The sequence below is a fragment of the Calypte anna genome, chromosome 2, assembly GCF_003957555.1.
Source record: "Calypte anna isolate BGI_N300 chromosome 2, bCalAnn1_v1.p, whole genome shotgun sequence".
NCBI classification, from domain to species: Eukaryota; Metazoa; Chordata; class Aves; order Apodiformes; family Trochilidae; genus Calypte; species Calypte anna.
The window spans coordinates 143,921,296-143,946,406 of NC_044245.1; the positions used below are offsets into that span (position 1 = coordinate 143,921,296).

Consider the following 25,111-nt stretch of genomic DNA (forward strand, 5'->3'; position numbering starts at 1 on the left):
TTTTCTGTTCCCCCTCCCCATGGTCAGATAAAAATACATTGTTGAACTGATTCAAAAAAACTTTATGTTAAGAATACAGCTGTTACCTCATGCAATCATGATCCTCTTCCAAACGTGGTTTTAACAGCAAATGGGCTGTGAATAGTAATAAATTCAATAAATTCTTAGAGAAAATTTTGATACTTCCTCCTTCTCTTTTAGGTAATAGAAAGCCTTATTCTTGCAATTCAACAGCTGAATTTTAACCATTAATTACAAACCTGAAGTTCCTTGTGCACACTAAGCAAGTTGATACATCTGGTGCATCAGTTTCCATCGTGCTGCAAATGTTACCAAACACTTCATGGCTCATTCCAGTCAGATTAGAAGAAATTAACATTGAAATTTGTGATCAGCTTCTGTCAGTTACAACAAAAATCAAAAACATCTCCATTCAAATGTAACATCCCTGGGGCTTCTCTGTGCACTTTCAAGATTAAGCCAGAGAAAACATAACTGCCACCAAAGTCAAACAATTTTCAGTTCTTTCACATTAACATAATTAAATTCCCTACCACTACAGTTGAGGGAAAGGCTACAAGTAAATGTTTGCACTTTTATTTTTTATAGTATTCATAGAGATCAGCGTACATAAAAAACTGCTTAGAAAACTCACTACATCACATTAATATAGTAAAAATCTTTTTTCCACTTTTCTACCCAGAATGTTCTTAAATTTAAGTTCAGTTACATAGCAAGGTCCACCTAGAGTTAACTGTGATACTTTCTTGATTAAAGACTACTAACTGGAGGAATAATTTGTCAGAATCAATGCAAAACAGCATTTTCACTTAGCTGTGAAAGAGAAGCCAACACGTAAAAAATTAGATCATTAGAGGAAAGCATGACAACTTTTTTATTAATTAATAACTTTTTAAGCTCAAATTTAAAAATACTAAATCACAAAGAATTCAAGATTCATGAAGAAAAATCTGGAACTATATACATGCATAATTAAGAATATCTAGATTTTTGTCAATATTTAGTTCAATTTTTTATACAAGTTTTTTCACACATTTGTATTTACAAATATCTGCTTAAAACATATAAACATACATCTTTTATAGCATTTAAATATCACTTTAATATTTTTTTTTCTTAAAATAAAAAAAGAATATTTCATTGATTTGACAGATTTGGTTTCATCGTATGGTACTGGATCAGTATTTATCTAGTAGGATAGAAAGAGTTAAAATTATTCAATTATCTAAGTAACAGTCATCCTAGTGGTACCCAGAATTATCTTATATGGCTTTAAATACCTCCCGTGCTCAAAGGATCATCTCACAAGTACAAATTTAAGCTCACCTACAGTATGTTTCTAATTAAACTCTGAAGCCTTTTCTTGGGTTAGATCCACAACTCAAACACATTCTAAGCATGTAGTCAGAAATAAGAAGCCCTTCTACTTTAAAGAGAAAACAACTCTGCTTCAGTCAAGTAAACCACGTGTTAAGTATGTATAAAATGGGATGTATGGACTTTTCTAGATATTCTAGATACCTCTATAGATATTTTATTGTTACGGAATGTCACTGTTTTGAACAGACAGCACTTGTAGGGATCTACAGAAATCAAGTGAGAGATCTTCTAAGAAAGGGAAGAAGAGGTTTTCCTCAAAATATGAACATTTTTTCAGGGGAAAGAAAAGCCTGAGGAGGTTTTGCACATAGTAAGTCTAAGTTACTGATACAACCCAACAAGTTAGTTCACAATCTAATCACAACGTATGGCTTGAGAAACTAACTGAAAATTTGACAGTTTGCTTGCTTTGGGCTAGGAAAAAAAAAAGTCCAAATTTTTGGCTTTTGCAAATCAAGCAGCCACCTCCTTTGAACACTGTTCTCTAGAGCTCCTGCACTGACTGTTCCACAGTTTGTTCTTCCACAGGCTGCATAGCTTCCTGAACATAAACAATGAATTCTGAAGCCTCTCCACCCTGGGTATAGACAGTCACTGTCTCAATTCCCTCCACTTCATCTGATGAGACTACCAGGTGATGCTGTTCAGACAGCTCCACTGAAGCCTGCTGCAGTGTCTCTTGAATCATCAAAGTGTGATTGGCTGATTGCTCCTCTTCTTTTACCTAAGGAGATATTAAAGAGGTCACAGAAATTTCCAATAAGGAGATGTTATTGAGATGCTTAATGGAAATATGAAAATTAGAAATCAGATTGTTTTGAAAGGAAAAGTCAGTTTTACAAACCACTTTTTTGTGAGCTCTTTTGATTAATAAGAGCAGAGCCAGACAGAATACTGAATGCAGTAACACAGCAGCTCAGTTGTATGCACAGAGCTGCAAAGTTCCAGCAACACAGGCCATTGGAGACAGCTTTAATCTCTCAGCAGTCATTCATTCAAAACCACCCTTACTTAAATAAATCTGAAGTCAAACAATTCCTCTAGTAGCACTTGGATGAGAATCCATTGAAAACCACATGAAAAAAACATCTGATGCATCCATTTCTTTCTAAACCTTAATGGACTTTGATTAGAAAACTGTGAAATAGAAATATTACTGAACTAGATCCCTGAGACCTGGGGGTTATGAGGCAGCAATTTTTAAATTATTGAAAGGATAGGCACAGAAATGATTGAAAATAACAGAATTTTTACTGAACATCTGCTTCTTGCCAAAAAGAAAACACACAGCACAGTTTGATATAATTTCAAGGAGTCCAAACAGCTGTCTGTCAATTAAAACTCAGTACTTCCTAGAATTAGAAAACAAATCTCAATTCTTTAGCAGATCTATAGAAAATGCATATGCAAAATACTCCAGGCCAGTAAAACACATCAGAAAACAATAAGTCATGTGGAGGTAATGCATTCTCTCAAATGTTAGTGGTAAAATAATGTACTTTTGAGGAGAGGGTAGAATAACAATTTTTTGGCATGGAAGATATATGCAAAAGCCTTTCTTCATGTTTACAGCACAAAACCACTCCAGGTGCTCACTGAAAGGAGCTGTTTTATTTGCTGGATCATAAATGCCAACGCACCTGTGAATGCAACATGCAGTGAATCAAACCCTCTCTTCCTTCTCTTTTCAGAAAATGGGTTGTTTTTGTTAAGGCCTATTGCTCTTTCATTTAGGCTTAGCAAATGCTTTATGAAGTAAGCTCCAGAGATAAATCATGCTTATTCCACACTGTAAGAAAGTAGCTGATTGAATTTGTAAGAGGTCACATTCTCTAGAACAGGCACTTTTTTTCATATCATCTATAAATTGTCCACTTATGCAAACAACAGGGAACAAAGACAGAATTACTGGCTCACCTCTGTCTCATGATGGAAAGCAGAACTCCCTGGTACTTCCAATTACCGTATGAAGTGTAATAAGAAGAGAACAAAGGCCTGATAGATACCAATTTATGTACCCTTGTTTCTTAGAGTGCTCTTGACCAAGGTAAAGTTGTAAGCAATTTTGAAAAGAATAGGTCAAACACAGTAGATTTCAAAACATGGGGAATCTCAATAATGCAAATTAGAAAGGAGACATTTTTTATTGTAGAAGATGATTTAACAATTCTTCTCCAATTCTCATTTACACAACATTGCTTTTTACAGAGTTATATCGGAACAATCAAGTTCAAGGAAATAAAACTAAATACAGTTGTTTAAGATGGGAACAAAAGGGAAGAACTGCAGTGAAGCTTCCAAAAATAAGTTTGAGTCCTTAGAGACCAACAAGAACAAAAAGAATGTGTATTTGTTTTCCTGATTTTTTTTCCCCTAAGCAACCATACTTATTGTTATACATTGACTTTTCTTTTAACTTTTTTATTCCGTGTTTAGGGTATCTGTCAGATCACAAAGATTTCAGAAACACACAAACCTCTTAGGACTTCATATCACTTTGTACTTCCACTCGATCAGGCTATACAAAGTTATTTCTTGAACTAAAACAAGTATATTCAAGTGTTAAATTATTCAGAGGTCCCAGAGTCAGCATGCTTGTGATACATTGACAAAATGTATTTGGATTTTATCTGATGATAGATTTAACATCCAAAGAGAATCTTGCTATTGTCATTGACCTTAATGAAAGAGCGCAATCATACCTGCTGATGCTGACTCTGGCTTTGTTGCACAGAATTCAGATTCTAGGTATAAAACTACAGGAATAAGCTGAAATACTCTCCATGTTCTGTTTCTTCTACCAAGCATTTCTGAGTGTTTTAATTGAAAGTTATTTTAAACAGCTCCTCCTGAAGTTCAAGCTCAACATCCTACAAAAGTAGGTGATACGGGATGCTTGACACAATAAAAGTTACAGCCACCCACTGAAAAACTAATTTATGTTGTCAGAAATATGGGTATCAATCAAGTACCCTTTAACTAGTGGAAGTTTGAGCCTCTCTTTGAAAAGCAACAGCATGAAAAGAGCACTGTTGACTTCCTTCTCTTGTTCCTCCCCATGTAACCCTCTTTTTTTTATTACTTTTTTAATTATTAAAAAAAACCTAAATCCTACTGAAAGCAATAGGATTTTTGTTACTTAGAACACAAGAGACTGTTTCAGCTTGAAAAGGACCTAGAGTGCTCAACTAATCCAACAAACAGCCTGACCACTAAAGTGATGAGCAGAAGCTCAAGCATTCTACCAAGGACAGTGTCCAAATGCCTCTTGCACACTGATAAGCTTGGGGCACCAACCACCTCTCTAGGAAGCATCTTCTATTGTTTGACCATCCTCCCAGTAAAGAAACACTTTCTTCTGTCCAGTCTGAATCTGCCCTGGTGCAGCTTTGAACTATTCCCATGCATCCTATCACTGGATCCCAGGGAGAAGAGCTCAGCACCTCACTCTCCCCTTTGCCTCCTCAGGAAGCTGCAGAGAGCAATGTGGAGACCCTTCAGCCTTCCTTTCCATAGACAAGACAAGCCCAAAGTCTTTAGCTCATAGATATTCCTTCCAGTACTTTCACTGCCCTCCTCTGGACACACTGAAGTACCTTAACAACCTTAATTTGTGGAGTCCAGAACTGCACAGAGTGCTCAACGTGGGGCCACACCAACACTGAATAGAACAAGAAACCCCCTTTTTGACTGCTTTGTGATGTTGTGTTTGATGCACCCAAGAATGAGGTTTGCCCTCTCAGATTCACAGAATCGTTTAGGTTGGAAAAGATCTTTAAGTCCAAACATTAACCAAACACTGCCAAGTTCAACACTAAACCCTTTTCCTAAACACCACATGTACAAGTCTTTTAAATATCTCCAGGAATGCTGACTCAAGCACTTCCCTGGACAGCCTATTCCAGTGCCTGGCAATTTTCCATAATATCCAATCTAAACCTCTGCAGGCACAACTTGAGGCCATTTCCTCATGTTCTATTGCTTGTTACTTGGGAGAAGAGACTGACCTCCACCTTGCTACTCCTTTCTTGCAGTTGTAGAGAGCAGTAAGGTCTCCCCTCAGAGGTGTCCTTCCCAATGCCAGGGCACATTGTTGGGTCTTACTGAGCAGCACCCAACAGATGTCTTCTCCAGTTCTGCTCTCCAACCTCTCCCCTTCCAATCTATACTTGTGTTATTTGATCCTAGATGCAGAATTCAGCACTTTGACTTGCTAAATTTCACCCCATTAAACAAAGTCTGGTGCTCCAATCTATCTAGATCCCTCTAAATAAGCATCTTGTCCCTCAGGACAGTCAGCAGCCTTTCCTAGTTTAGTATCATCAGCAAAGCTGAGCAGGAATGCCCTGGAACTGAACCCTGAGGAACACATCTGATGAGCAGTCACCAGCCAGGTATAGCCCCATTCACTACAGCCCTTCCAGCTCTGCCCTCCAGCCAGTTCTTCACCTAACACATCATGAGTACCCTCACCTTACAGCCAGACAACTTGTCCAGAAGGATGCTATGAGGAACAGTATAAAAAAAGCCTCACAAAAATCCATAAATTTATACACAAGACTCCCTTTTCATAACTGTCCTCTGCTCCTCCCTGAGGCTACTTGCTCAAGTGCCAGCTCCTGTATGAAAGGACATACATAAAATCTACTAACAAAGATCATAATGGGCAGATAAAAGTCTAATCACTAGCAAAATCAGATAGGAAGCTGCAGTTAAAGATGTCTGATAATTAAAGTCTCACAGCTTGTTATGAATTAGCTTATGATTAAAGCCTTTTATGCTAGATATCCTCAGCCAAATATATACATACAAATTGTCTAAAATGCAGACCTTTAATTAGGTCATAGACACTAACTTTTTCTGTGTTGGTGTGTTATACATAATCCTCTGACAGCATGCCTCAGGCCAGAAAAATTACAGCACATTTACTAAGAGCTGCGAGAATGCACAGCAGTCTGAGAAGGATCTCCTACAGTCCTGCTTTAGTGACTGTAAATCAAAACCCATAAATAATTGTAAATATAGTTTTGTGATTGCACATAAATAATGAAAGGAAAATAAAAAAAGGAAAATTGACATGAAAATTAAATGAAACCAGAATCTCATTCAATGCAATAGCAGCAATCTAATACTTATTCAATTTTTGTGTGCTTTTGAAATGAAAATGACCAATAAAGAGAGTTAATTTAACCTCCCTACCTGATTGTATCGATGGAGTTTTATTACACTTGCCATGAAGGGTAAAGAAAACTAATGACCTTATTTCTGGTGTTTCTAGCTTCCAGTATCTGTTCTGGACAGCTATCTGTAATCCTTTTAGTTTGACAAATCATCACATTATTTTGGATATTTACATTTCAAATCAGCTCAGTGTTTACATGCTTCTGCTTGGTTCCTATTAGATTGTTCCACAGGGAATAATCTCAAAATGTTAATTAACATCCCTCAAATTGATGAAACAGTGGGACAGCTGCCATCAGAATGAATTAAGTCACTACACTCAATTCTTTTTATTGACATCTGAAATCTTTTGAAGAGTAGCATCCAAGACCTCTTTTCTGTTTGAGAGCCAGCTGAAAAGCATCTGGCTGCTTATCTTTCATGAAAGAATGACAGCAAGAAGCTGAAACCACACACAGCTGGAATATTAAATCAATTCAGTACCTGCATAAATATTCCTTACTAGTTTAATGTGTCTCTCAAGCAAGCCAGTGGGAGTTGCATTCTCATGTCTCAGCACTCAACACTTCTAAATTATAGAAGTTCTTCATTTACATATCCGAGTACCATCCAAATATATGTAAATTAAATTTAAAAATGGGTATCTTTAAGAGGAATCTGTTCCTCTCAAAGCAAGTGAGTCCTTTTTAATTTGAGAGAAACTAATTCAAAGCATTGAGGAAAATATATTTCTTCTCTAAAAAGAAGAAAAAATATTTTCAGTAAAGTGCTAAAGTTGCTTTCATATTCCAGAGCTCACAGAACCTCTCCCTTGATTTGAGACTGAAAGCTACCTTTCAGGTTACCATGAAGAAGAAAAGTTAATCACAGAGATCTCACAGGATTTCAAAACCTTACACTAGGTTACAGATGTTCCCATTTATGTTGTAAGACACCACAGTAAGAAAACATACAAAACATCCACAGAGCGAATTAAAAGGAAAAATGAATATAAGCATTTTAGATCACAGAGAGCACCTGGATGTGATGTACAACCTTAAATTGGTGCCTACAGGACTGTCTCAACCATTTTGTTCAGTGCCATTTAAATTACTTGAACTCTCAGTTCTAGTTTATATATAGATACAATGTGTGGAAAAACACAGAGAAAAGTCCTGTAATTTAATCATACAAACCTCTATAATGAGCTACAAAACAATCTGGTGCACAATAGTTTCAGAATAATAAGAGACTTGAATATGCAAGAGTTTCCTTGCATGAAATAGAAAAACTAATCTTCATACTGGTGATGTGGATTTTTCAAAAGTTGTATCAATTGGTTGGTTGAATTTATCTTGACAGACACTGGCTGGCAAACTCACTCAACTGACACTGTTTTAACCACATTTCCTGGTGGAGGGATGACAAGATTCCCATCATTTCAAAAGCTCTAAGAGAAGACAGAAATCATGGTAAGAGGTTTCATCTACAGGTTACACAGATGACAGGGACTCCACAGAGTCTGAGAAAACAGGACCATCAGCCCCAACTGAAACTTTCCTTTGCAAGTACCATCAAGGGATGAATCAAATTGCTCTATATCCTAAAAGAACTGCAATCTTGACAATCAGCCTGTGTATAACTCCATATATTGGCAAATTTCCCAGATGAAGAGTGTTCCTAGCATCATGGAGGTAGAAAATACAGCCAGCCTGAATATAAAGTGTGCTGCTGAAGTAAAATGTGCAGTAGCCTTTGACATGGTCAGTCATGCTAATATTATTAGATATTTATTTTTGAAGATGTGTTACACTAGAAAATCTTGTTCTGTGATGGATTTCACACTGATGTGTGATCTTGGCTGTGCTTTTCTACCATTGCCACTTTGAAATGACTGTTACCATGGTAGGATTGTACTGGAGCCTGAGGAGATCACAGAACAAAATCATGAAAGGAACTAAAGTAAAGGGTGAAATGCATGGAAATCCAGTGTTTTCTTAAGCTTGATAAAGATCTGCTTAGTTAGTGAAACTAAGCAAATAAACTTACTCTTCAGGGCAAATTATGTAAAAATCTAGGCTGGAAGTAGGTTACTATGGCTTTCAGGAAAAGAGTTTACCCTATGCTCAAGCTATAGAGGTGGTAAGAACATCTGTTTCTGACTTCTCAATGTGAGAAAAAGAGAAATAAGTCAGTATTCAATTACTGCTCTTTATTTTTAATATTCGTGTAGTGCTTTGGAGCTGGATTGTACCAGGTATGCTACAAGTAAAATGTATTTCCTGGCCCTAAGGCCTCACAGTTTCAATATAAGAGACACTAAGCAGACACAGAAAAAGGGAGGTGGGGGAGAACAAAATAAACAAGACAGTGCTATTTCAGCATGACAGGCAGGAGTGACAGTACAGCAATATAGCCTAACCACAGATAATTACTGTCATCATATTTTTGAAGAGTAACTGAGAGAAGACAATGAGGTACAAATTGCTCTTCATTAAAAATCCACATAACTAAGCACAATATGGAGGAAGGCATTAAGAAACTTGTTTTTAAAAAGTAATGAGCAATTAAATCTTCATGTTATGGGCAAAGATAGCTAATGAGAAATGGAACACTAAGTCAGAAAGGAGTAAAAAGCCCTGGAAATGAAAACAAGGTTTTGTTTGATGTGGCAACAAAGGAACATCAAGTGAACAAAATAAGAAAGGGTGATGTCAAGAGGGACAAAGAAGAGTAATGTTTGAATTTTTCTAAAAGATTATAAAAGGAGCAAAATATAATCTGTGAATGTCAGTAAAAGAAGACTGTTAACTGTAGCATAAAATAATGATGGCTTGGACAACCATTTTAGATAAGTGGTTGACATTAAAGACTATTACCAAAGTCATCATGCAGAACAAGTCAGCAGCATTTAGCTAATCACCTGCATGCTGGACCCAAGAATCCTACCTGAAGAAGTCATCAGCTTTCTGGGGTGAATAATGGGAAGGACTTATACTCCATTAGGTTAAAAGAGAGTGGACCACTGATGAACATTTGTGCAGAAAGACTGATATAACCATCTTTGTGATTGATGATTAGCTAATGACTAATTATTATCTTCTCAGCCATCTTCAGAGTGAGCTTGATGTGATAGCTGCAGAGCCACAAGAAAACTTTATAGAGTCAGAGTAAGATTACTCAAGGTGGTAATGTAATTTTGCAAAATGTCACCCCTGAAACAAAGATCAACAAGTTCAAATGTCTGTTTATTACTCAGGAGATTAAGCCATGGATTTTTAAATAAAGCCTTTACATGCTAATGTGCTCCAAGTAAAGCGGCATCAATATGTCTGTTTGCAGTACTCATCAGACACCTTGTTCAGAAAAACTTGAAATCAAGGAAACAAATGTGGAGTTGACATGGCAAACAAGACCATGGGCACAGGTTAGTTGTTTTTTTGGGAAGTTGTTTTGCTTTGTTTGAGAGAACAAAGAATACTGCCCTGCTCTCTGGTAGTTCTCTGTATATGAGATAGCAAGGATGTGCTCCTAATGAAGAGGGATCCCAGTGTCTTCTTGCAGGAAAAATAGTATTGAAGACAAGATGTAAAGCTTCACACAATCATCTGCTAAATGACTTTCTCCCATCAGGACAATAATCTCTTTGCCAGTATAACAGGTAAAACATTACAGGCCTAAAGATGGCAAATTGGCAGTACCTTTTTGCATACAGTATCTAAATGAAAAAGGTCTGAAAAACAGATAACATACAATCAAATTTAACTGGTCATTAAAGTATACCGATGTATAACTCTGGTTGAGACTCGGAATAAAAAATACGCTGCTCTAGTTCAGTAATTTGAGGTAAAAAGAAAAATTCAAATTCAGAAAGAGAACCATATATAGTTTCTACTTTTTCTTTCAGAGTAATAGGACACAGAGTCAAACCTGTTGAACATAAAGTGACTTGTTTCACATTTCCAGTCCCTCCACCATGCTATGCGCTCTGTTCCCACAACACTGCTTTCTCCCCAAATTTTTCTGTGTTCACCATCCATTATGAGCGACATTTCTTGTATCTCCTAAGCATTTATTAGCCTCTTTCCTAAGTTATTTTTCAAATTTACCACTGTGCTTTCACCCTTTCCCCACCTTGCTGCCTTTTTTTGGTCTTTGAGATGAGCAGGACAACTCAAATACCATGCCATAAGGAAATATCTTCATAAGCTCTGTCTCAGAAAGAGATCCAGACTCACTGGAATCTGAAAAGGACTCACACAGAGAATGATTCACTTCTTTCAAGCTGTGGTCAAAGCTTCAGTGTGGATTTTGCCAATCTCAGATCACACTGGTAAAACTTCACACTATTAACTTGCTTTTTTCTGGGTCTTCTGATGTATATTACATTCTTGGGCAGCTGTATGTTTTCATAGCTGTTGGACAACAAGATTTCTCCAAAATTAGATGACAGAAAAAGTTTAATCTTGATAATAGGTTAGTATAGTGAGTCCTAAGTAAGGGTAAGTTATTTCAGGTTCTAGACACAACCTTTGAAAGGCCTCATACACATGACACGACCAGTCAACAGTTATTCCTATTTCCCAGTCATAATTCAAGCTAAATAGGGCTGACTTTGCTTTTTTGGGGGGTGTTTAAAGTAGTCAGCTGAATCCTAATTCGGGCTGAGATTTGTTACTGCTATGTTTTCAAAGTGCTTTCTTTTACAAAATCATTCTTGTAAACAAAAAATAGTCTCCAAAGTCAGAACTGTTTTTTTTTTTTCTTCTCAACACTCAACTCAGGAGCTGGGGGCTTTGAACAAACAATATGATATTGATTTCACTTCCATTACAACGTTTACTCATTATTTAGTATAAAAGCAGTAAGAGCACATGCACCACAGAGGAACAATTTAACAGAACACCACAGAAGTGGTATCTTTTCTGCCTTGCAATTTGTCAGAGCTATCTAACTGGATATCTTGCAGTATGCTGAAAAGGACTACATGATAGAGACAAAGGTGGTTTCTTTAGACCAAAGCTTTGCATTAACCTGAAACACTACAGATCCCACACACTGAAGGTACCTGAGCACACAGGAGAGAGGAAGTGGTAAGAGTGAAGCTGGCTACATTACTGACAGATACATCTGGAGTTGTAAGGATCAAGTGTAAATGGCAATTTTATGGGTGAAAAGTAAGGAAGGAGACAGCTGTGAGAGAAAACTCCAGCAAGGAAATGGGACACAAAGACAGCCACAATATAGTGTAATGTTTAGAGGAAAAATACCTTTAAAACATTCCAATAATTTAGGATTGAAATTACTTTGTGCAAATACAGGAGGACTAGCTAAAAATGAGAGATGAAGGTAATAACTGATGAAAAAAAATGGATAATGTATGTCCTTAGAGAAAAAGAAAGAAATCAACATAACAGCATAAATATCAGAAAAATTACAATAAATGTTAAGGAAAAAAATGGAACCAAGCTGCCAAGCAAGGACTCAGTGAGGCCATTAAGGAACAAGAGTGAAAATTCAGTGACAGATGATGCTGATACATTGCTGGATAAATTTTTTGTCTCTCAATCCACAAGAGAAGCTGAAGGTCACAGAAGAAATTGGGGAATACATTTTCCAGCAGGGACATGAAAAATGAATATGTCTTTAGAGCAGTTCAAGGTTAACAATTAGGAACTCAGAATAATTAAAAACGGACAAAGCTATAGGTACATACAAGTGAGATCAAACAGAAAGTAAATCACTATTCAAGAAAAAAGCTAAGCTGACAACTCTGGAGAGGATTACAGTCATGTTAATGCCATTTAAAGACTTCTTTCCCTCAAATTAAAAATGGGTGTGTCTATAATCCTGAAGCAATCTTCTGGTGGGAAGACAAGAACTGGACACTAATGATGTATAACAGATTAAACAGACTTTTATTAAATAAAGAATTTATTTATAAAAGAGAATGAAATTAAAGAGAAAGATGAAAGGAGAAAAATTTTAAAGAGAAAGAATAATCATCACCATCTACAGACCTCCCTTGATCCTTGGTCTCCTCCCCTAAAGCCCACCAAAGGTAACTAAGCAGTCAGTCAGGTGTCAGCAGGGAACTGCCACTTGATTCTGCCCTGGGACACCCCATCTCTGCACACACAAAGTGTCACAAGTCACTGAGGCTAACAGAGAAATAAAAGGTATTCCAGCACATGCAAGAAACATGTTAATAAAGGAACAGTGCTTTGAGCACCAAAGTAAGGCATGAGTAACATCCAGTGCAAACAGAGGCAGGGCAAGATCAATCAGCTTGAGATGTATTGAAATTCTTCACCAATTTTGCTTCTGTGAAATGTAAAGTTAGGGGGAAAGCAGCATTTTATATTAAGAGGGCTCTAAAGGAGGCAGAAGAAAACAAAAAAAAGGAAAGCAGCAAAGAGATTCCGTGCTGTGAAAATTCTACCCTTGATATATTAGTGGAGCTTGTAACAGTTTGACATCAGAACTGTGACAGTCACTGACGTCTTCAAGGCAAGGGAAAATCAAGTGATCAGCACTTAGCAGTTTGTAAACTTGAAGGCCAGAAACATGGATTAAAAACTGAGGGAAATTATTAATTTAGGATAGAAGCATTTACTTACAAAAAGGTAAGATGGTCTAACAAGGAAGATGATAGGTTTTAAGATGAATCAGGCATTGATCAGGTTAAGAACCTGAAGGAAGAAGAATCACTGAATTTTTAACACTATGCATTTTTTAGCATTCAAATACCAAAACATAGTTTCACCTTGGTAGCTGCTACTTCAACCATAATTTTTCTCTTAGGCTTTTAGAAGGCCCTCAAAATATCTATTTTTAAGGGAAGAAGATGTTTTAGTAATATTGACAGACAGCATAGACAAATATCAGTGGTTAATACTGAATTCAACACTTCCATAAATTGCATGTTTAGCAAAGTGTGCACATTGGAAGTGGAACTACTGTTAAAGTTGCTTTGAAATTTGTACCAAATGAGGGCAAAAACTTCTCTTCTCCTTAATGGATGAATTTAGATTCCAAATTAGAATCCTCTGTTCTTTAAAAAAATACCAAAACTCTTAACATGGTTTCTAATCAAGACACCTGTTAAGTATTGGAAAGGAAAATCTCAGAATGCCTGATCTCCCTGACCTTTGGATGGAATTAGGAATTATCCAAATGCTGCATTGAGACTACAGACTTGCCACTTCTATGGCACTGTCATGAATTCAACATCCACAACACTACAGAAAATACTGAACTAGAAGTCAGTTATAGCTCTCAGATTAATCAGTTTAGGTTCATTCAAATTAAAAGAGTCAAACTCTTCAGGAATTTGAGACTCATCAGGTAGATGTCTATGACTCTGATTTTAATGTATTTTTCTTCCCTCATCTATTGAGTGCAGAGACCCCAGTGAATCAATGAATAGAATGGGAAAAGGGATAAGCAGAGAGTTATGATAATACAGGAAGAACAAGTGGAGCTTGAAGAACACTACAGGGAGAAACATAAAATGTCAGCAACACAGTTAGCAAACACCTTTAGTCTGCACTATATAGCCATCTCAAATTGAAAATTATTTCCTTTTCTTGTCCATTTTGTATGTCTTATCATTCTCAATTTCTAAAGTGCTTTGGTAATACTGTACATTGCAAAAAAATATTGCAAAAAACTGCGGTAGCAAACTTCAAAAAAAAATACATACATTAAAGTTACTTTTACCAGAAGATTTGTGTGATTTTATGAGGAACTATATTGCCCAGCAGAAATTATGTCACTTACTTGTCCCTTGAATGCACCAGTTTGTTGGAAAGAGAATTATTGCAAAAGACTGAAATTAATAATTGATCTGTAGCTTCTGGTCTTGCACAATTTCCCTCATAACAACAAAATTAACTATAGCCCTTCTCAACCAACTACAATTCAGTTGAATTTTTATTTACCTCAGATATGGCTGGCCACACTGACTTTTGTCTCACATAAGCAAAACTGTTGTAAGGAGCACCTGCAATACTCTTAGATCTGCAAAACACTTGTGTTACACCCCTCATTAGAAAGGCAGTGTCCCATTTGTCCCCAGGGTACAAAACTTTAGAACCCTGCAAACCTTTATAACTTCAGCCACAGGACAGCACTGCAAAGCCCAATGGCAATGGTTACTCCTTGGGTCTGGTCCTGCAGCATTGTGGTTGCAGAGCATGCACAGCTGTGCACAAAACATCATCTTTCAGGCTCTTCTGCATGCAGATGCATGCTGTGCCAAGGATCTCCTGATTCTTTTAGGTGAGAATAGGCCTATCCTCAATATAGGTATGTTATTTTAAAAAGCCTGAAAATACCTCCAGGAAAAAAGTTGCATTTTCACACACACACACACACACACACACACACACACACACACACACCCCATGTACACATATACAATTATTTTTTCACTCATACTTCATATACATGAAAAAATGTACCTGTTTTTATAAACATATGTATCTAGATGTATAAACCTGCATGTGGGGGAGCATATAAGCACACATAAAGTAACAAAAAGACAGTTTAGGAAATATTCTATACATGTCTTGTACAGACATTCAAATTTAACCCTTGCAGCATAATGCTCATTTTACAACAGATATACAGAAATTAATTACACCTTTTTTTGAGAAGAAAAGAGCTCTTACCTGCTTTACCACTGTCACAGTGCCAGGTGCCATGGTAACTACAGAAGCAACTGCAGTGGCATCATGGGTTTCCGAACCCAACTCAATGATTTGCTGCAGGATGTTTACAGCTGTTGGATCAAGTCTTTCACCTTATCAGAAAGACAGTAAGCAGAAGATCATTACAGTAAAACAGCTCTAGGGGTATAAGAATCTAAGTGCTATGGACACTTTCCCCTCCTGCCTTAACTCTGGCTCACAGAGCTGTTATAAATTTCAAATAGCTCATAACAACAGCAGCCTGTGGCAGGAAGGTATTCACAAAACAAGTTTGCCTGAGGAATCCATGAATCAGCAAGTGAAGCCACACTGATCATTTTTATGCCTATTTGAAAGAGAACTAAAAAGAACCATGGAAGAAACAAACAATAGATGCAACTCATAGAAGTAACTGCAAATTAAGAAGCTGCCAAGACTGCACATCCAAATGTGCACTCGCCAGACATCCAGCTTCAGCAGACCCTGAGCTCTAAACCTATAACCATGATAGTTATTTTGTGTATTACAAACCTGTGTTTACCATCTGTCTGGCCATCTGCAATACCTTTCAACCTAGGAGAGGTACTGCTGTCATCAACATGCTGAAGGGAAAAGTTAATTGGTTGGGAGAGCTCATGTTTATCATTTTATAAGCATGGGATCAGAGCCTGCTTGACCTTTTAAAAAAAGATCCTTTTGTGTGTAGCCCTGCCAAAGGAAAGGCCATTTTACAAAAAAGACCCTGTGCACAGTTGTATTCTCCCTTCTCCCCAAGTATGAAAAGGAAAGATTCATTCATTGGAAAATGTATTTTGTTATGCAGGAATGTGTATACCCCTCTTGTGGCCCACCACTCCCAGACCTCCAGTGTCAGCATGAGAGAGATTTCAGTAAGGGAAAGAAATTCTAAGGGTCATGCTGAAGCTGCCCTATGCTTTCTGCAGTCAATGCTGGAGCTCAGAAAGAGAAAGTAAATAGTTTAACACCTCATCTCTTCATCCCAAACCCTTTCAAACTGAGGCTGATACTGTGATGGGGATCTAGAGGAAATAATTTCATTTTAAACAAAAAGCTGTTATAATTTCTTAACTATGTAAGAACTTTATCTATATACTGAAAAATGTTTGCTTTCTTTAGGATTTTTTCTGTATAACTGTCTTAGACTATGGGTTTTCATACCTAGAGGGAATATGCTGAAAGAATATCTGGATCTGGATGCATTAAAAAGCAAATCATTCTACACTGAAAACTACAACCCCAAGCTTAAAAACAAAACTTACATATAGCATATCCCAATTATCATTTTACTTTAATTTAAATAAATGAAAGCTTAAGAAAATGTCTCCAAGATGTTTTTAGTCATTCAGAATACCAAGTTTTTAAAATAATAGCAACATGATTGGAAATTCCATTAAAAATGGGATTTTATGGAATGTATCTGTATTGATTATGAACTATAAAGGTCACAGTGGTAAATAAGAGTAAAATGTTAACTTCTGATAACCTGTGCATTTACTCGTATGTATAAACACAAAGCATTTAAACACCCTCTCTGGACTTTCATGTATTAGAAGCTTGAACATTTTTTTCTTCCAAATTTTTTAATTTCCACTTAGCAATCACTGTCTAATCTCAATCTTGTTCATCCTTGGTTTGACAAAGAATAACTTATTTTGTTTTGTGTATCATCAGAATTAAGCTTGCTGGTACTGTCTTGGGAACATCACAAATGAGTTACTCCACCATGTCACTTCTGAGGTCTGTGGGACTTGAGGAGGGAGAACAATAAGAGCTACAGAATTGCCATTAGATATACACCCTGCCAGGAAGGCTGATTTCCCAGTATATTTAATGATGAATGCAGGAAATTCCACACACTTAATAATAAATTGCAAAATTGAGTGTAAGAAGTATTAATGACTTAAGGACATAAAAATTCATAAAGAATGGTCATTTCTCATTGTTTATCCTCAAAGTACAGCCCTACAGAAGTAAGTTCTGGATGTCAAATTTCACCATTTTCAATAGTTTTGCAGGGTATCTTATATTGCCCAGTATACACAAAAGAATCATATATTTATTAATAAAAGGTGTATTTTATGTTTCAGTGGAAAAATGGTAACTTACCATTCTCAGAAGTATATCTAAGGTTCTGTAATGCAGCTACAGCAGCTTGAGTGCCTTGAACATCTTCTCCAGTCTCTGTGATATGGAGATACTGAGTGGATGTTTCTTCAGAAATTTCAGCAGTTACCTTAAAAACAAAACCCAGCCAATCTATGAATAATCTCACTCTCATTTGAATAATACAGAAAATAATGAAAGCTCTGAGTTTAAAGTAATGAGATCTGTAAAACAAATTCTGTAAAATGAGTTATAGAAAGACCGAGTGAAGGATAACTCAAGAGTGGGGATACCATCCCATAGTTTTATTCTAAATTCTACCTCAATAGTTGTTTTAAGCATGCTAACAACCTTGTTGCAGTTATTTTAAAACTAAAAATAGACTCCAAGTCTATCAGGATCTAGTAAAGACCTTTTGGACAAAATTAGTTTATCCTTGCAGATCTGGTAAAATGCCTCAAGTTTGAAAGCTGCCTTTTGTTTTAGAAAAATTAGGCTTTCCATAACTATTTCTTTTCAAGATAAGCTGTCAATGCTTGTGGGTAGGACTTTGAAGGACTACATTCTGAAATGTTTGCTCTGTCTATGAATAATTGTCCATATAGAATTCACTCAGGTAGCTTTCAAGGATTTAGTATTCTGTATGTGGATACTCAAGAATTGTTAAACAAGAACTGCAGGATGGCTCTTCCAAATCAGGCATTAGATTCATAGCAGTGCCTGGACTGCCTGGAATTTAGCAGAACAGGTCATAAACTGTGGAGGTCAGCCCAAAGCAGCTGACTTCTGGCTTTTTCACCTCACTGGACATCAACAGCAGCCTACTCAGGAAGTCGAAAAGACTCAGCTTTGTAATTTTTTAATAAAAGTGTCTAGATAATTCTGTGATTTTCCCAATGCTTTTGCATCTAGAGTCAGCTCTGCTCTGTAAGAGTAGCAGTTTTCATGTTAGTATAAATAACTGTTGTGCATAATACAGAAGAGGAAAGCTTGAAAGGGTCAACCCCCCCAAGGTAGCTGCCCTACCTCACCCCAAACTGAGAAAATTCAGGTTGTTGATTTGTTTTTTCATAACTCTGCCTTCTTAGGTCTAACTTGAACTTTTTAAGGTCCCATCTTAGTGATATTGAGATTTCCTATGTACTTAGGATTGAAGCTGAAGCCAACAAATTCCAGACTTACTCCATATAATGGTACTGTTCTTTTAGTTGATCAACTTACATATTCAGTTTTCCAGATTGTAACCTTTTCTGGATGAAGACATAAGCTTTTTTTCATTAACTCAATAGAATCTTGAAGCTTTGCACATCTTGAAGTTAACACCAGTGAATAATTGGCACATAACAAAATGCAATAAATTTTTCAGTTTCACATTTTTTGCTACAACTTTCACCTTTTCTGCTGCAGACTAGAGCCCTGCAATGCAGAAATAAGCACTTAAAAAGCAGTTAATCCTACTAGATATTAAAGCAGTCAAGCGTAACAGTCATAGCAATGTATGCATTCAAAACTGAGATGTGATAACATGACCTTCCATAAAGTCAAGGGCACATTTTGAATACTTCTTATTCTTATCTTTACTTTACAAAGAATATTTTAAAGTCTTAGGGCCAAATCCAAGGCAACTTTGCTTTACCTCCCACTTGGCCTCCCCATCATGTTCCACTAGCTTCATTCCATGCTTGTTTTTAAGATGTCTGTTGAACTCCCATTTTGTACCATACACGAAGCTGCAAACAGGACACTTGATACCACCTATAAGGAAACAGAAATAAATTCCTTGAGTGTAAATAATTACTCAAATAAATTCCCCAAATTCCTCAAATAAATTCTTTCTCAAGGTAGTAAGAACCCTTTTAATTTGACCCCACCTCAATCAAGCCACATAACTGTAATTTAAAAGGGTTTCCTTTAACCATATAACCAGCATGAAAAAAAAGGGCAAAATATAAAGTAGCTGAACTGTCACAATGCTTAAAGGGCAATTCTGGAAAACAGTAGTGGAAGTTGTCTGAAATAACTTTATCTGGGAAGCTGTAGCAGCTGTAATAGGCCTGCATGCCTTCCTGTGGTGGATGTGAAATTGTGGGAATGCTGTTCCTGTCTTTCCCTCTCTTTACATTTCTCTCCCTGGAGAACTCCTACCACTGACTGGTGAGACAGAAAAAGCAGAAGCAGCCAGCTATCTGTGTTTGTCTCAGACACATGGACCTAGCTGAGGAAATGATGCTGTAAGAAGCATTAGTTTCATCTCTTAAACCATAGCAGAGAGGACATAAGCTGCAAAAAAAAATAAATAATAACTTACCTACTGGGGAGAACTTGTGTTTGCTTTGCTAACAAAAGCCATTCTAGAAATGTCATGTACATCAGAGAGGGGGAAGTTTTTTCAAGCAATGACAACATGCTGAGTTTGACCCACTCCTGGCCACAGGAAATACTGCAAACCTCAGGGATGCTTCAGCCTGTGCAGAATCATTCCCACATTCATGATTCTGTCTGAAATTCATGATCTGGCTGAAATCCAATGTTAGGAGCACCAGAGAAGAGTGTAATTTAAAAGGGTTTCCTTTTAAAAAGTCATAGTTTTCAACTGAAATTTTTTTCAAGCCTGAGGGGGTCTATAACTTATGTCCAAGTTTCGGCCCACCAAAACCTTGCACATGTTTTAAATAATTCTGAAGTAATTCTTTTACCCTGTAAAACTGTTTATTTCAAATCACAGAGTTCCTTACAAACAAGTTTTAATGCCTACTCCATTACATTTACTTGCAGATTCAAATGTATATTGTATATCTAGCCTAAAAATCTTCACGATTGGTTTCTGACATGCTTCAGCTTTAAATACTGGTTCCCTGCTGCCTTGCAAAGCCCTGCTGGGCTGCTCTTCAGGACACAAAGCAAAACCATAATGCACTGCACTTTTTCAGTAAGTGGTGGCATTTTTTTTAAGATGCTTATAAACAATACTGAGAGTTTAATATTTAACATGCACAGTAGTGGCATAATTAGTTTTTTTTAAAAATATATATTCTCTAATGTAGCTGTTCTAGTTTTCTCAAGTTTCAAACAAACATTATTAAGGGTTCTGGCACATTATCAAAGTAAACCAGGAAGAGTTAACAGTCTACTGTCACCTTCTGCCAACTATCTTTGCTATTGCATTTCTACAGTTAGGTTAACATAGAAAAATGTAATCCTCAGTTTTTTGATTGTCAGCAAAATGATGGATAGCATGAATTTAGAACAATGTTGACAGAGTTTGCAGCATTACTGGTAAAAAACTAAGCATGATGAAACCATAAGCATCCAATTTTCTGCACTACATTAAACAGCTTTTACTTCTTTTTCTTATGAAAGTAATTTGGTCAAATGTCAGATCATTTGCTTGTAATTATGCAAATAGGTAGTTCTCTTTTTTCCCTCTATTGAGTAAAGCAGAACAGAAACAATCTGCAAGTGATAAATTGTTGCATTAGGTGACCAGAATTCACTCTAACAAATCCAATGAGTAGGGCAGGGCATCCTGCCACTTAAGGACCTAAGCCACCAGATGGCTGCACATTATCATGGCAAATGATGGCTCTCACCCTGCTTGTTCACATGCTTCAAATGTACTCTCATAAGCTGGTGGTAAGCCAAGTTCTCACTGCACATAGTCTTTTATAAATAAGGTGACTAGAAAAAGCATTCAGCTTTACAGTAACAGAAACCTACCATTTGGTATTCTGCCAGAGAACAAAGTTCTTATTTTGAGAAAACAAAAAATAACTACACTCAATCACTAGGGTCTGTCACTGACACTTTTTCTCTCTCTAAAATTTTCCCTTTTTGCTCTCAGTGTATCTTAAGCCTTATAGGAGATGCTCAATACTGTGTTTCTATACAAACTGAAACAGTTGCCCTGTCAAGGGGTTTATCACTCCACAGTTCACAAAAGCAAAATACCTTCCTTTAGGTTAGGACAAAGACATTCTTAGTTATGCAAAATGAAATCAGATATTCATTTCAAACTGATCTGCAGTATTATGAAAATGCTGATGTCATGAAAGAGAGAAAACTTTTCTGCATTATTTTGATAATGAAATTATTATAAAAATACACCAGATAAACTAAGGCTGTAATTTCTATCATGGTGACTTCAATTAAAGAACAAATAATGGAAGCATAGATTTCAATTGGCAATACGTAACTCCATGTCAGTAACTTAATATGAAAGCTTGGGAAAACTAATTTCTAGATGATTCCTAAAGCAATGGGTAATACACAGAGAAAGTCAACAAATTACACACATTATCTACCTTCAGTACCAAAACTGATGTTTGCAACAAAATAATGCACATCAATATGATACAGCTTCACAACTTTTTTCCATCGTGGCATTGACACATGCACTTCAAAGAATCTATTTATTGGCCTAGAATAGCCATAAGACAATTATTATAGGAAAGCCTGTGATGGGAGTGGTATCATGAAACAGAGGCCACAACTTGATCATCACATATGTATTGCAAAAGATGCTGCACAAACACAAGCAGAAAATTTGTCCCTCTCAGAGAGTGCAGAAATACATAAGCAAAACAATGGATCACTGGGAGTATCAGTGAAGGAAAAAAAATAATTGGGGGAAAAATTTTCAGGTGACTTGCCAAGCATAAATCAAATAAAACTAAAAAAAAAGAAGCTATCAAATGAGCAAGTAGGTAGGGTCTCACAAAAAACTTAATGGGTAATGCACATATAATACTCCACTATGAAGAATACACGAAATTCTTATATTTACTTTCCCTTATTACTTTAAATGTCAGATCATAGACTTCTATTTAAAGAAGAAAGCAAACCCATCCCACTTAAAAACAAAAAAACCAAAACACAAACAGCAAGCATTTGTCTGATCCTGGCTGTTCCTAATTTCTTAATATAAGCCCAGAAAATAAATACTTCTGCCTATCCCTGGCAGTGCAGTTGCTCAGATAAGCATGTTGCCTCTTCTGTTCTATGAATCATTCATTTACTTATAAACTCATTCCAGGAATCTTAAGTAGAGTCCAGCAGTCTACATTCATTTAATATTTCCAATTAAGATTATTAGCAATGCCTTCAATGCAGTCAAAAAACAACTTAAGGTAGAGAAGATGAGCAAGTATGAGAGCTCAGGGAGTAACTTAAAACAAGCAGAACGCAAGAAGATGAATAGATAGAGACAACTTTCATCAGACATTAATATTTGCTAGTTTCTTCTTTCATTTGCTCATTCTCCTTCTTTTCCCTTCTTGTCTACAGTCTTTTAATTTCAACCGACTTGTTTAATATGAGGCCTGAAGGGTCTTCTTCCCTTACATGAATAATTTTCCAAAATTGCTTTTCAGATCTATGAATATGGTAAATTGAAATTTGATAGTTGCTACTCAAGCAGCGAGTTGCAACTGCTGGCCAAAACAGGTCTGAAAAACCTGTATGTCCACAACAAACTGTTGGTGATGTGTGACCCAGATACAGTTCCAGAAACAGGAAAATTTTTCTTAACTTCAACAAGACCCATGTTTATCAACTCCATATGCACACTCTAATTAATTCAAGTCTCCCACAAGGAACAAAATACCAAAATGTTAAGAAAAGCTAACAGTTCTGTAGGATGATCAGAAAACTGGAGACCTCCTGTTTTTACTCTGAGCCCACGTGTAAGATTCATGGGATGTAGCACAACACAGAAAATGGAGCTGGCAATGGAGCTTTTATGTGGGAAAAGTGCACCCACTAATATGGCCTTCTTCGTGATAGGTCTTGATAAAAGGTACTGATTTCATAGCTACTACATGGATTTTCAGCCCCTTAACTTCTCTAAAATTCCACAGAGTAGGTGAACATATGGAAAACAGGAACAGCACTAGCAGTAGCATGGGTAAAACAGTGGAAAGGTGACCATAGCAGTAGGAAAAGGAGTAGAAACTATTAAGTGTGTTACCATTTTAACTGTAATAACACCACTCAGACTTCTGTATATAAACAGTCTAACTAAATGGGTGATTCTTGACCTAGACTTTTAAGATTTACATTATATTAATAATAAATGCTTGAATACCTATCTAGATAAGGTGTGCTTCTATTTCCCCATCAACAAAACTCTTAGTAACTTCTAACCTGTTTTATCTATACTTCCCCCCCTGCTTAATTTTTCTAATGGAACAATACCTTGGTGCTGTTTTCTTAGTCTTTTCTTACATCTGCTCAATCATACTTACAAATTTATCACTCATTTTTTGAATGAACAAATTAACAATGAACAGCACAGGCAAAGTCAGTCAAAACTTTGGTTCACCCTTAGAAGGTGAGAACAAAGGACACTGAATGAAGGGTGAAAGGTGGCTATTTCAGAATCACTAAAAACTAGCAATGAATTATCACATACCGTTCAATAAACTCTACATATCACACAAAAATTTACCTTTACTTTGAGTTTACTTCAGTACAAAAAATAACAAGTCCTATATGGTGATGTACCTTGTTGGATAAGGGCTTCTGCTGCAGGCTCTCCAGAGCCTACATTTACATACTCTTCATTAGGATGCTTTCTGTTGTAATGCCTCTTCAGGGAACCAGAAATGTTGCAGGAATAGTGGCAATGTGCACAACGGAAAGGCTAGGAGGAAAAGGGAAAATGTTAGAACGTATTTCCTGACCTCTTTAGGATACATGTGTGAGCTGCAATGTGATCCTAAGAAATCATATTAATTTCTGGCTTAGGCATCTTCCAAGGAGACCTCCAAAAATTCAATATAGATGGAAGTAGTAACTAAACATTACCTAGGATTTGGTATTTTTTATGATATGCAAGACACCAAGTTTTCTCAACATTATAATATTATTACTCTGTTATTTGTAATGCATGATTTGCATGATTGATGATCAGAGATCTGACTACATGAAGACTTTCTGCTACAAGGGAAGGACTCAGCTGGCGTGAGCTTTGCAGAGTAAGAAAGGTAAAAAACCTGAAGGTCTAATGTGACTGTACAGCCAACTTAAATACCTGACAGGACTGAGCTCTATGCTTCCTTTCCTCTTCAACATATTTCCAACTGCTCCCCTTTCACTGGCACTTACATTCATTATGGTAGGCTAAGTTTTAGGAACTAAATTAATTAAGTTTTAAGAACAAATATCTCCCTTCAGCAGACAGAGATGCTTTTTTAAAAAGTTTTAAAAAAAAAACATTTTGTGTAAGAGTGAAGGAAATCAAGTGCTCATGTAAGCCTTTGAGCATAACCTTCTGAGCAAGATATGTGACAGTCACAGTAACATTAGGGTCCTGGAAAAGAATTTAGATATTGACCCAAGTCCTTGGGGAAAAGTCAAGTCCCTCAGAATGGGACACAAAATGTTTCAAGCACAAGCAACCTACAGTTAAGTCAGCAAAAAATGGCTGGTACAGAAATGTTTATTAAGAAGTTGAATTTAAAGCAGGGTCCATTGACTAGAGCATTCCCCTAAGCTTGTTGCTCATAACCTTCCTCAAGGTTCCAAACAGCAAAAGTATGGAAGAAAATGGATGTTCAGATTTCATTAACCTGACAATTCAGGGGGTACTGCGATATTCAGCTATTCCACTTTACAGACTCTCTTTGTCTATTGCTGAAACTATGTTTTTTAGAAGGAAATAGTCCAGACAGACTGCAGTATTCTTGTAACCACTGTCCAAATACTTGCCTGTCCTGTATGTTATCTGCTACTGG

General features: G+C 36.6%; 1 protein-coding gene across 1 annotated transcript in view; it reads right to left on the minus strand.

Annotated features, from left to right (window-relative positions):
• Positions 1-578: 578 nt before the first annotated feature.
• The window catches only part of ZFAT (zinc finger and AT-hook domain containing), an 82,508-nt gene continuing 57,975 nt past the window's right edge, over positions 579-25,111 (minus strand). Inside the window, exons 12-16 of the mRNA XM_030445099.1 lie at positions 23,880-24,018; positions 19,015-19,133; positions 17,382-17,508; positions 15,237-15,367; positions 579-2,125 (exon numbers count right to left, since the gene is read on the minus strand). Coding sequence (XP_030300959.1) covers positions 1,886-2,125; positions 15,237-15,367; positions 17,382-17,508; positions 19,015-19,133; positions 23,880-24,018 — 756 coding nt within the window. The 3' untranslated portion in view covers positions 579-1,885. The remainder of the gene's footprint in view (positions 2,126-15,236; positions 15,368-17,381; positions 17,509-19,014; positions 19,134-23,879; positions 24,019-25,111) is intronic.